We start from the raw sequence: 13,314 nt of genomic DNA, 5'->3' as shown, positions 1-13,314 counted from the left end.
AATCTATTGGTTTGAGGTCAGGTGAACGTGGTGGTCATTTACCGTCACCTCTTCTTTCGAATCAATGCTGCTGAAAGATTTTGTTAATGTAATCTCTAACTCTTAACGCATAATGTGGAGGTACTCCATCTTGTTGAAAGAAGAGTTCATCAAAGTTAGGTTTGGTTTGGAGTTGTGGCACTACCACTTCATGAAGCATTTCCAAATAGTTTAATAATTGTATACCTACTTGTGGCCCATCATGTATATATACATAGAGATTGCAATGCACTCACACATAGAAATGATTATGCAAGCAGGTAATAATTACAATTTTGAAAGTATTATTTTCATACGCAAACATAACTTATTTACAATTCTTTCAAATTATGATATAAATCGGTTCAAAGGTGACTTTGTTGCTGCCGAGTGAGGTCCATCTCTTCTGAATTTACCTTATTTTTTTTATTTTATTTTTTTTTTTTTACTCAGGTTCACCCCAAACAAGGCATAGCACCACTTGGGACCATGCCTAAGAAAGATTAACAAGATGTTGGTTTATGTTATATTTAAACTTCTGCATATCAGTACAGTCAGGGAAGCAGGTAGCAGGAAGGGAATTCCAAAGCCTAGCTGTTCGAGGGAAGAAACTATTAGAGTAGAAAGAATTCTGGCATTTAGGGACCTCAACAGTGAAGAGGTGTGATTTATTTGCTAAGCGGATTTGTCAGAGATATGTACTTCGAGGGGACACAAGTGCAACAAGTTCACCAGAGCATATTCCATTTAAATACTTGTAAAACAGGAACAAGGATGCAACATTGCAGCGATGGGACAGGGGCTGGAGCTTAGTTGACAAAGGGGGACTTATTAGATTGGAGACTTTTTTTTTTTTTATTCTATTCACTCGTGGTAGATGCACCAGCCTAGATGTAGCAACAATACTCCATGCATGGGCGAATGGTGGCTTTGTAGAGGTACAGGATACTCTCAAGTATGAATAGTTTTCTAGCACGATAGAGGGAACCTATCTTCCTTGCAACAACCTTCGCAATGTTCAATAGATTTGTTCCAGTTCATATTTCCTGTGAATGTTAAACTGAGGAGTTTGAAAAAAGAATTTTCAGGTAGGGTGTTATTTATCGTGGATATTGGTGGTTGGAGAGGGATTAATTTATTGCTAATTGCCTAAGGCGCCCTACTGGGAAATGCCGATGGTACTTTATACCTTTCTTGTAGGCCATAATGCACTTATTCTAGTATGCTGGCTTCTGAAAACTACACCTGATCTTGTGTCTAAACCTGTGGTAGGGAAGTAAATAATACACACATGCACACAATGAAATGTATTAACGGATGAAAAAAAAAATAAATGAAATATGAACATGCAATTGAACAATAATAAAAAATAATTTAATTTCTATTTCAAGAGGAAGATATCAGTAAAAAGCAAAAATAAAAAAAATAACTCACTTTTTAAATATTTTACGTTTTTCTTTAACGATTGATGCTTCTAAAGATAAAATCATTCCAGCACCCTTAAAAAAAAAAAAATTAAAAATTATATATCTATATAAAATATATATATATATATATATATATATATATATAAAACGTGTATATATAATACAATGATACTTTTTATTAACAATGCAAATGTTTTTTTTATTCATTCGATCAGAAAGAGTTGTTTAAAAAAAAAAATGCTTTCAAAAATTCATTGGTCAACAAATTTGTTGTTTGCATTTTTTCAGCTGATTTAGGATGAATCTGATGCATTGAATCTAAAAATCAAATTGGTTTTACTCAATCAGATCTAGATTTCTTTTTAGCTATGGCCACATGTTGTTTTTACATTCTTTGTTCACATGTATGCATGTGTGAAGCATTTTCGAATAAGTTGGTGGGGGTAAAATGCCATGTCAAATAATTGTTTTTATTGGAAACGATTATTTTAATCACAAGAAGTATTTAAATCTGATAGCTATGGGTGATTATGTCAAAAAGGGATCAGTTTGAAGTCATAAAACCTTGAAATCTTCTAAAAATTGATGAGGCACCATGCTCAGCATTACATGAAGAAGGACTGGTCTGTGCCAGAGGAATTGGTGCCTTGCAAAGAAAGGAAAGTCATCAACGACCCTCTGGTGGACAGAGACAAAATACTATTCCCACCACTGTACATCAAGCTCGACTTAATCAAGCAGTTCACCAAGGTTCTGGACAAGGATGGTGACTGCTGCATTTACTTGTGCCAGGCTTTTCCAGGATTGACCATGGAGAAGTTGAAAGCTGGCATCTTTAGCGGTTCTAATATCTGGCAGCTCATGAGAGATTCAGAGTTTGAAAATTCAATGAACGAAGTGAAACTGGAAGCGTGGAAAGCATTTGTTCTGGTAGTGAAGAACTTGGCAACAATATGCTGACTTCTTTCAGAAACTTTTGCATCAAGATGCACTACCTATTTTCATATATGGACCGGTTTACTGAGAACCTGGGTTCAATGAGTGACGAGCAGGGGAAGAGATTCCATTAGGACCTGAAAGAGATGAAAACCAGGTATCAGGGCCACTGGGACACAGTCATGATGGCTGACTACTGTAGGAATCTGGGTATCTGTGAATGTTCTGGACCCTAAAGTGTGCAATAAAATAGTTCTATCCATCTCAAAAAAAAAAAAAAAAAAAAATGGCTGTCACCTCCACGACAAAGGATCACAGAAAAAAGTTTATTTAAAAGTTAAATATATAAAAATAGTTTATCTTTCTCTCTCTCTCTCTCTCTATATATATATATATATATATACATAAAGTGACCATATCCATTTGTCTGTGTGAGGAACAGTCTCTACCAAACTGCTCTGTCAATTTTTAGTCTACAGACTAGAAACTTGATAAATAGGGGATTTGGACATGTGAAATAAATTCGATTAGGTATTTAGCTGGTAAACATTGATGCTAAAGGAGTCAAAATTAAAAAAAAATTGCAACTTGGCAGGTGCAAGTTGACTATACAGGGTGGAACAATAAAATTGTTGCCCTAGAAAAGATGACATGATTCCATTTCCGTTTAATGAAAACCAGTGTTCTTTTTTTGTTGCAGACCATCTACTGGTTGGCAAGTTGTGTACAAATCCCAAGAGCGATAGGAACCTGCTATCATGTCTGAAAGTGACACAATGTTCAACAAGCGAGATCGGAGATGTGCTGCTGTACAACTCATGCTCTCTGTCAATCCAAGTTATGTGAACAGGACCATTGCCAACTCGCTCAAAATGAAAATCCGGATGGTTCAATGTTTGAGGGTACAGTTCTACAAAGTTTCTGGCCATGGTTATGGTTTTTAGTGTGGTTTCAAGTGAGGACCATATCATTCCACCTCACATCTTCGAAGTCAGCTTTAAAGTCAACACCAAAGCGTACCTGGATGTGTTGAAGAGTGTGGTGATCTGGTGCAATCAGGTGGCCGCTGGTAGTATGGCAGCAGGATTCAGCACAGGCCCACAAGTCCAAACAGACCCAGGCTTGGCTTTATAAGGAGTGCTAAGACTTTGTACTCTTCTCTCACTGCCCCCCCCTTCTCCCCCGACCTGAACTCGCTGAACTATTTCATTTGGTCATACGTCGAGAACATCACCAACATAACCTTCCACACAACCAAAGCCAGCCTGATTGCTGCCATCCGTTGAGTATTTGCCGAGCTCCCGCTGGTGTTTGTGGAAACGGCATGCTCCCAGTTCCGGATCTGTATCGAGGCAGTGATTGAGACTGAAGGAGGCAAGACCACAGGGGAGACAATCAAGCAAAAAAAAACCCCCAAAAACCTAAGCAAAATTCATCCAAAAACAGCAAAACTAAAGCTGACTTGCCAAAACACTATATATATACAAACGTAGGCAAATTTGGGCATATTTTATTGGTTTGAAAATATAAGTTCTTTTTTACCAATTGTGGTAAAATTTTAACCATAGATTAATATTATAATTTTTAAAAAGCCTTCAAATTTTCCTGTAGTTTTGTCCTATAGAATGAGCATTTCAATATTCAATTTGACTACTAATATATATATATTGAAATTCTATATTTGGATTTTACCATCACTGGATTATTTATCTTCCACCAGACTATCCATTCATGTGTAATCACCTTTTTCTTCATTATATTCCCTCTGCTTCACTTTTTTGTTTTCAAGTAAGATCTTTGACTTACTTGTTGTTTCATCAAATACTTTTGCATGCAAAATCTGATCCCGCATTTTGCTAATTCCTACCCTCTGATGAGAAGGAAAGTATTTCTTCGAAACTCCGCGGATTAAGGACTATCCACTAACCGAGGGTTTCCTTTTCAGATTAAATATGTTTTTAACTCATTTCAAAGTGTTTTTTAACATGTTCTATTAACTGTTTGCTCGTATTATAAGCTCTATCTCCTATTTGGTTTTATCGAGCTTTTGCATCTGGCTGAGATAACTTTATAAATATTAATTCTTTAATATTTATAATATACTTTAATTTTACCATCTTGGATCATTTTTGGTAAATTTAATTGTAATTTTTATTTTATATATATATATAACCGTTTTTGGTAATTTTATAAGTTCCAAATCTTAGCGACTACTGATCAGAATCTATATATATAAAAGCAAAAATGTGTGTATGTTTGTATGTATGTATGTGTGTTTGTGTGTCTGCTAAAAACTTTCGACAAACAGAACAAAAATTGACAAACTTGGTATCATATTGAAGCTCCATCCTTTGCCCGAAAAATATCGAAAAATTGGCCAAAAGCGTTAATTTTTTCACCCTGAAATCAACAATTTTCTACCTGGGGGGGGGGGGTCAACAAAGACCGTCCTCTTATGACGAGACCAGTTCTATGCATGCATCAGATGACGTCATGACCTGATTTAGTTTAAATAGTTGAAGAACTGACTGAATTTCATGTACGTCGTGTTAGCTCAGTTGGTTACAGCGTTGGGTCATTATCTAAACGTTTTGGGTTTGAATCGTAGTGTGAGACGTCTTTTTTTTTTTTTTTTGATTTTTTAAATTTAAATATTGAACCAGTGTTATTTAAGCCATTTTTCACATAACATTCATTTTTCTGTTTTTTTTTTTTGTTTTTTTTACTTCGCTTATTCTTAGGTTTTCATTAACACCCCCACCCCCGACCGACCACACACACCCAAAAACACCTGGGTACCCACAGATTTTTTAAATTTTAATATTGAAACAGGTTTATTTAAGCCATTTTTCACGTTTTTTTTTTTTTGTTGGTTTTAACGTTCGTTTTTCTGTTTTCATTTTTGTTTTTTCAATTTTTACATTTAACATCGTTCATTTGCCTTACCTTAGTTTTTTGTGGGTTTTTTTTTTAATGTTTTGATTACCCCCCCCCCGGTACCCCCACTTAAGTTTTACTTCGCTTATTCTTAGGTTTTCATTAACAACCACACACACCTCCAAACCCTCGCTAGTCTATAAATATAAAAGCGAAAATGTGTGTATGTATGTTTGTATGTGTGTTTGTGTGTCCGCTAAAAACTTTCGACAGACACAACGAAAATTCACAAACTCGGTATCATATTGAAGCTCCATCCTTCGCTCAAAAAATATCGAAAAATTGACCAAAAACGTTAATTTTTTCACCCCGAAATCGACAATGGGGGGGGGGGTCAATAAAAACAGAATTTACTTTTGTATAAGCAATATCGTCTGAAGAGGTTTCTAGTTACTTGTAACTGGCTGACTGAAACATGCTCATGAATGTGTAGCGGCATATAGGAGCTCATGTAAAATAAAAAGTATATATATTTTTATACATACATACACTCATATCATTGCTGATTTAGTATTATTAGACTGGGTTAGCATCCAAGAGAGATCCAAAACGATACGAGATCATGTTTTTCATATGCATGAGCACACCATTTCCTAAGTGCTTATTAATTAAATTTCTCCCCGTGGCTTCTATTTGCTGGATTTTTACTGGATTAATCATTTTTGTATGTTTTGCTTTGACTAAAAAGATAATAAGAAAAGACCATTAATAATAAAGAAGTGCTTACCTCGTAACAATAGATTGATATTGCCAGGAAAAAGGGAAGACCACTTAAAGACATTTTTTTGGGATGAATTCTGGAGAAAAAAAAATTATTAAACAAATTTTTATTATTTAAACTTTTTATTTTTAATATACAAATTCATCTCACTTTTGTCTATCACTTTGTACAACAATCGTCAGGTTATTTTATCTCATATCAAAAGTTCTCACACGTTCATGATGCAATAAAAGAGGATGAAATACTCAGTATACTTAAAGACAATGTTGAAGTCAAGAATTAAGTGCAAGCATATGGTGTTCACTTCATGGTTTTATTAGCTGTTTGTGATAAGAGGGTGAAGCTATGTTTCTACTTTTGGAGTGGCATCAATGAAGAGTTCTAGTAATGGGAGATAACTCATACCAGTAACAAAAAATATATTTCCACAAGAAAGAAAAAAAAAAAAAAAAAAATTAATGAGTAAAAATTTTTATTTTAATCAGATAATTTTACAATCTTTTTGTAAATATCTAAAAATTGGAGGTAGTGTTTTTGCTGTGATTTTTCCAAAGTGTGCAAGTTTTTTGTTGCTAGGTGGGGTATGTTTAACTGTAGTTGACAGAACAAAAAAAGCGATAAAAAAACAAAAAAAAAACAAATATGCAGCAAATAAATGTTATAAAAAGCAAGATAAGATATTCTACTCAAAGAAGTTTGTGTTTTAACATTTTTTAAAGAGTTTTTGGGGGGTGGGGGGAGGGGGGGTCAAAACAAACCGCGATCCCACTCTGTTCAGTTAGAATTTAATTAAAAAAAGATAGCTACCATAAGCATTACACCAGGACCCTTGATAATCTCTCGAAAATAGAAAATTAACCAAAATACAGAAAAAACTTGCAGGGTTTTTGTATATCAAATGTGACTGGCAGAGTTGCTACTCTGTATTCTAGTAATACTATACACCTGGTGAATCTCATCCACTTTGTTTTCATCTCTTTCTCTTAGTAGAGGAAGGGGAGTATGGTTTACTTTGGCATGAAGACATTGCACCGTATCATCTGCAAATGACGGTCTGTTTAGCTGTTATTTTCTTTTTTGCTTTTTATAGATGTTTACACATGGAAGGTTCTGGAATAATATTCCTTTCGTGCCTAGCAACAACTGAAGTTTTCATAAATGATTAGATCACACATATGTAATTATATTTTGTGTTCTGTTGTCTGGCTGATAAAAATCTCAAATTGCAATCAATTTTAGAGTTAAAAACAAGTCTCAGTGGACGCAATGTCAATTGAAGTTTCCACTCTTGTAAATTCTGTCTCCTAAGTTTGGAGCTCCCAAAACTTTAGTTTAATAGTAAATCTGACTTTGAATGTACATAATAAAAAAGAAAAAAAAAAAACTTTTGAACTTACGTGACCACATGAATATGTTGGAAATCAAACCAGAATACGACAGCAAAGGCTAAAAGACTGGAACACTGAGCAAACACACTAATGGAGAAAAGGATAAGAAAAATTGAATAAGATTTAAATTAATGGAATATGTTACTTTTTTTTTGTTGTTGTTTTTTGCCTTTTCCTAATCAAGAATAGAAAATTTTTTAATAGGTAGAAATTAATAGAAAAATAACATTTTTTGTTTAATGAAAAAAAATGGTATATCAGAAAAATTTGACCACATCCTGTCTGCTCATCCCTCGGCTAACATTCACATTTGCGGTGACTTCAATGTCCATAATGTGGAATGGCTGACCCACTCAAATAAGACTGATGAGGAGGGGAGGTTCTGTCATGATTTTGCCATTGCCTATGACCTCACTCAGATTGTCCGCGAGCCCACCCGTGTGCCCGATAGTACCGGTCAGTTCGCAAGCCTCCTAGACCTTTTTCTATCCACTTCCCCTGAGCTATGCTCATGTTCCGTTCTATCTCCTCTGGGATCCTCCGACCACTGCATTGTATCAGTTAAGATAAAAATGAAATATAATAAATCTACAGATGTACCTCTCCACCGTACTGTATACCGATACTCTATGGCGGACTGGGATAGCTTCCGTACATTCATATCTGATCTCCCTCTCCATTCTATGTTTAAAAAGGATGTGTCCTCTATAGCATCAGATCTGACCGAATGGTTACTTGTAGGCATAGGCCAATTCATACCATCCAAAAAATTCCAACAAAAACCTAACAGCCAGCCATGGTTCTGCCCCGAATGTGCTGCTGCCATCGCACACAGAAATCACTTTTTCCATAGCTACCAATGTAATAGATGCATTGAAACTAAAGCTGCTTTCAGAACCGCCAGTAACCACTGTAAAAGAGTAATAAAAAATGCAAGAGAACTATATGCGCAATCTGTTAAGTCCAAAGTAGCTGAGCAGCAGCTTGGTTCCCACCAGTTCTGGCAAATGACAAATAGGATCTTGAACAGAAACGTACACTCTATCCCAACCATTATCAATGGACCAGAGGTCATCTCGACAGCATCCAACAAGGCCAAACTATTTGCCAAAAACCCTGTGTGATGAAGGCCATCAACTCCCCATATTCCCTCCTATAACAGATAACATGCTATGCAACATACAAATATCTGTGCATGAGGTCGCCAAGCTAATCAAGAACCTTGATTCCAGTAAAGAAACTGGTCCCAACGGTATTCCAATTATAGTGTTAAAAAAATTACAACCAGAACTTGCCCCCATACTTTCCAAACTGTTTAAGCGTTGCCTTAAGGAGAAGTGCTTTCCAACACTCTGGAAAACCTCATCAGTATGCCCTGTATTTAAGAATTCAGGTGATAAGTCATCCCCCTCTCAGTATAGACCAATAAATCTCCTGTGTGTCATGAGTAAGTTGCTGGAATCCACAATAAATAGAGAAGTAGTCAACCACTTCAGCAGAAATAACCTTCTTAGCGACACGCAATATGGTTTCCGCTCTGCTAGATCTACAGCAGATGTGCTAATCTCATAGGATTAGCGACTCTCTCGACAAAGGCTTCATTTCTAGGGAAATTGCTCTCGACATATTAAAGGCCTTCGATAAGGTTTGGCATAAAGGCCTACTACCAAGATTTCCAGCTATGGTATAACTGGAAATGTTTTCTCTATCATTAAATCATTTCTATCTGATAGGCTCATAAGAGTAGTGGTTGATGGGCAGAAATCAGAGGCCCACAGTATTAATGCTGGAGTCTCTCAGGGGTCCATACTGGGCTCAACTCTCTTCCTGATCTACATCAATGATCTCCCAAAACACATACTAAAATCTTTCGTTGACATCCATGCTGATGACACGACCATCTATGGCAACACACCAAATGCCGTAAATGATGATGTTCTCTCTGATTCTCTCTCCTCTGATCTTGAGCGCATGATACAGTGGGGAAAGAGGTGGCTGGTTACCTTTAATGCATCTAAGACCAAGCTCCTATCTCTACATCATAAACGCTCTGATCCCCATCTGGCATCAATTGAAATGGATGGCTCTCGTCTTGAGGAGGCCTCAAGTTTTGACAAGCTTCTTGGCTTGACCTTTACTCCTGATCTTAAATGGAACACATACATCAAATCTGTTGCCAAGGCCGCTGAAAAAATGGTGGGATACTTCTATCGATCCAGTAAATATCTCACTGCTAATGCTATATACACAGGTTTGTCCAAGGATGGAATACTGTTGCCACATCTGGGCAGGAGCTGCTAGAAAGGACTTGTCCTGCCTTGATAGAGTTTAAAATAGACTTCGTAGCCTCGTAGGAGATGTCCTTTTCTCTTCTCTGCAACCTCTATCTCACAGAAGAGATGTTGCGAGCTTGTCTCTGCTGTATCGTTATTTTCATGGCAAGTATTCGACTGAACTTGTCCAGGGTCCCCCCTCACCAAACTTTCACAAGAAACACTCGTCTAGCTGAAAATACTATCACTAATTCCCTCCACTCTTTATCTGTGCCTAAACCTAAACGTAGATTCCATGAACAAAGCTTCTTTTTTAGAACTGCACGCCTGTGGAATTGTCTTCCGTTTTCTTGCTTTCCAGCTGACTACAATATAGTTGTCTCCAAGCTCCTGGGTTTGACCTTTACACCTGATCTTAAATGGAACACATACATCAAGTCTGTGGCCAAGGTCACTGGGAAAATGGTGGGATCCTTCTACCGCTCCAGAAGATATCTCACTAATGATGCAATTCTCTATCTATATAAGAGCCAAGTACGTCCAAAGATGGAGTACTGCTGCCACATCTGGTCGGGGGCTGCAAAAAACAGCCTATCCTGCCTTGACGAAGTACAAAATAGACTCCGTGGCTTGGTGGGGGATGCCGTTTTCTCTACCCTGCAACCTCTTTCCCACAGAAGAGACGTAGCGAGCCTGTCATTGTTCTATCGTTATTTCCATGGCAGGTGCTCGTCTGAGCTCCATTCTCTGGTCCCCCTCGCCAATCTTTCTAAAAAAACACCCAACTAGCTGAAACCACCGTCAATAATTTTCCCCACTCCCTATCTGTGCCTAAATCAAAACGTAGATACCATGAAAAAAGCTTCTTTCTTAGAACTGCACGCCTGTGGAACTCTGTTCCGCTTGCCTGTTTCCCTCCCGACTTCAACTTGGATGTCTTCAAGTCCAACACAAACAAATTTCTGATGAACCGCCCCCTTCTAAGTAATGACACCTTACCAATTCTCCAATACTATTGCTACACAATCCCTTTGATTACTGTACACACAATAACCCTTATCCCTGAGTGGCCATTGGGCCTTGATAAGTGGTGAACTCCATGTAAAAAAAAAAAAAAAAAAAAAAAAAAAAACATTCATTTTTAGGTGAAAAATACATGCATGTTTTCCAGTAAACTATTAAAAGAGAATCGAATAAGCTGAATACTAAAATGAAACAAGTTTTAAAAATTGTGGTTTGATTTTATCTTTTCATCGGAATAAATTGTGGTTTGATTTTATCATTTCATCGGAATATCTTTTTTAAAGATATATTTTTTAGTTTTTTTCTTTCTTTTTTGCTTAAAGAAAACACAATTTTAGACTAAAATTAATAAAATACAGATTTCTGGTCTCGAGTATACAAACTTGCACACATTGCATTGTGGGATTAACTTTTTGTTCATAAAAGTATTTCTAACACAAATAAAGTTACTTTTAAATTCTGTACTTGTTGAGATCATATACATAGCTTTTTGGATATATCTACCAAAGTTCATCAGTTTATATTATCAGTTATAACACATTTATTGGTAATCCTTTATTCCCTGTACATTAGCTTAAGTTTTTATTTTGTAATTGAATTGTACTATTGTTATATTCGTTGTAAACAGGATCGTTCTTTCAGTTTTAACAAATATATTTGACTTCAACATTCATAACATGATGCCACCAATTCAAGTCATAATTCGTCCTCTATATTATACTGTATACTCATGGTGATGAGCCCTGATATGGCGAAACATGTGTCTGTAGATAACTGTTTGATTAGTACCGAATTTAATTATTGTTAAAAAAAATCAACAAAAACAAAAATTCGACATAATTCTAAAAGCAATAAAAATAGCCCATATTTTCAACTGAAGCATCATCGCTTAATGGTATCTGCAACCGATCATAGTACCTATGGTTAGAGATTTGAGTCCTAGTAGAGTCAGCTGATGAGCTGTGTTGTGATGAAACACGTGCCTGAAGATAACTGTTTTATAAGTAAAATAAATAAATAATATATATCATATTGTATATTTGGCATTCTGTATCAATTTAAATTGGATTTTAATAAAGATGCTAAAATAAAAATATATTTGATGCTTTCCTTCATTTGATTTTCATCCCTATATATATAAAATGAACTCATATTTTCCCCTCTGATTTTGACCTTAATAGGATTGAAAATCAAGACATTTCATGCAAATGTAATATGCCCAAACTGCAGCACATTATCTGAGGTATGTATAGGCCTATTACCTCTACACTTCCTCGATAATCGTGGATTCCTATATTTTTTCTGGTGAGAGGTCACTGTCAAAATCGATTAGAATCAATGGAAGTTGTAAAATCTTTTCTCTCTAATAAATTCCTCCTACTTCCGCTACCACTTACACCGTTGTGGATCCGTTCACAAGGGACAGTATGAAGAAACACCGGTTTGGGTTCGTAGTTGCTTAAAAAAGATGGAATGACATTTTAACGTTCCTTTTCGTTCTACGTTTTCTACTGGGTGAAACGCACCATTGGATTAAAGTGAATTGAAGGGTTATTTATGCTATTTTTCATTTCGCTTTATTTTGTTTTGTAGTTAATTAAAAAAAACTGGAATGAACTGGGTGAAACGCACCATTGGATTTAAGCGAATCGAAGGGTTATTTATGCCATTTTTTTTCCCCGTTTTTTGCAGTGTTTTTTGGGTTTCGCTTTTCAAACACGTTTATCATCTTTTTCCCTGATTTATGCTTTCTGTTTTTCCAATTTCTTTTTTTAAAGAAGTTTTACGTTTGTTTGCTTTTTTTTTATTTTGGTTTTGCCGATTTTTTTACAGAAGTTTAACATCGTTTTTATTTTTATTTAGATAATTAAACAGGGTTATTTCTTCGCTTATTCTTTACTTTACCCCCTCTCCCCTTACACACACGCCTCCAGATAACTGGGCAACAGAGAGTACCCCCACTAGTCAATAATAATAAGTAAATTAATGAAGATCAAACATTGGTTTAAAAAAGTATTAATGTCTTACTTTTAAATACAATTTTGGTATTTTTAAAGCAAATAATTGAATTGTGTTCAAAAATGTGAAAAATTCAAAATTCTGTCCCAATTGACTCCATAGCATTATAAGTTGATGTTTACATCCCTTCACACACTTGAGTAGGATATGACATGAACTTAACATGGGGACATAGCACTTTCCTATGGTTAAGGTCATTTAAAATATGCCCCTTTCTTCCTGTTCTTTTTAGTACACTTGGTTTGGGAGGTTTCCGAAGAGATGAGGCCAAATTTAGGCACAGATACTACACTTTGATCCAAATTTTTGTAATAACATAAAATTACATAAATAAATAAATAAAGGAAAAGTGTGAAATTGTGTTAAATATTCTAGTAGCCGAGTTAGTTGGTGTATATATTAACTAGTGATGAGACGATTCCAATATTTTTCCTGATTCTGATGCAATTACCGATTCCAATTGTTTATAAATCAATAAGTATTTATTATTTTATTATTACTACCAGCAGTGGAAGATTTTGTTTTAAACAAAATCAAATAAAACTAAATAATTAAAATGGATTGTTTTTCGC

General features: G+C 35.6%; 1 protein-coding gene across 4 annotated transcripts in view; it reads right to left on the bottom strand.

Annotated features, from left to right (window-relative positions):
- Nucleotides 1–13,314, bottom strand: part of LOC145277320 (uncharacterized) — a 239,879-nt gene that overhangs the window by 23,819 nt on the left and 202,746 nt on the right. For all 4 annotated transcript variants that reach the window (XM_080128787.1, XM_080128789.1, XM_080128788.1 and 1 more), the window contains 3 exons: nt 7,437–7,514; nt 6,046–6,115; nt 1,453–1,517 (listed from right to left, as the gene is read on the bottom strand). In XM_080128787.1, coding sequence (XP_079984913.1) covers nt 1,453–1,517; nt 6,046–6,115; nt 7,437–7,514 — 213 coding nt within the window. The remainder of the gene's footprint in view (nt 1–1,452; nt 1,518–6,045; nt 6,116–7,436; nt 7,515–13,314) is intronic.

The sequence above is a fragment of the Euprymna scolopes genome, chromosome 1 (assembly GCF_053919585.1).
Source record: "Euprymna scolopes isolate OS-2025 chromosome 1, ASM5391958v1, whole genome shotgun sequence".
In the NCBI taxonomy this organism is placed as follows: Eukaryota; Metazoa; Mollusca; class Cephalopoda; order Sepiida; family Sepiolidae; genus Euprymna; species Euprymna scolopes.
This window is presented reverse-complemented; position numbering and strand designations above follow the sequence as displayed.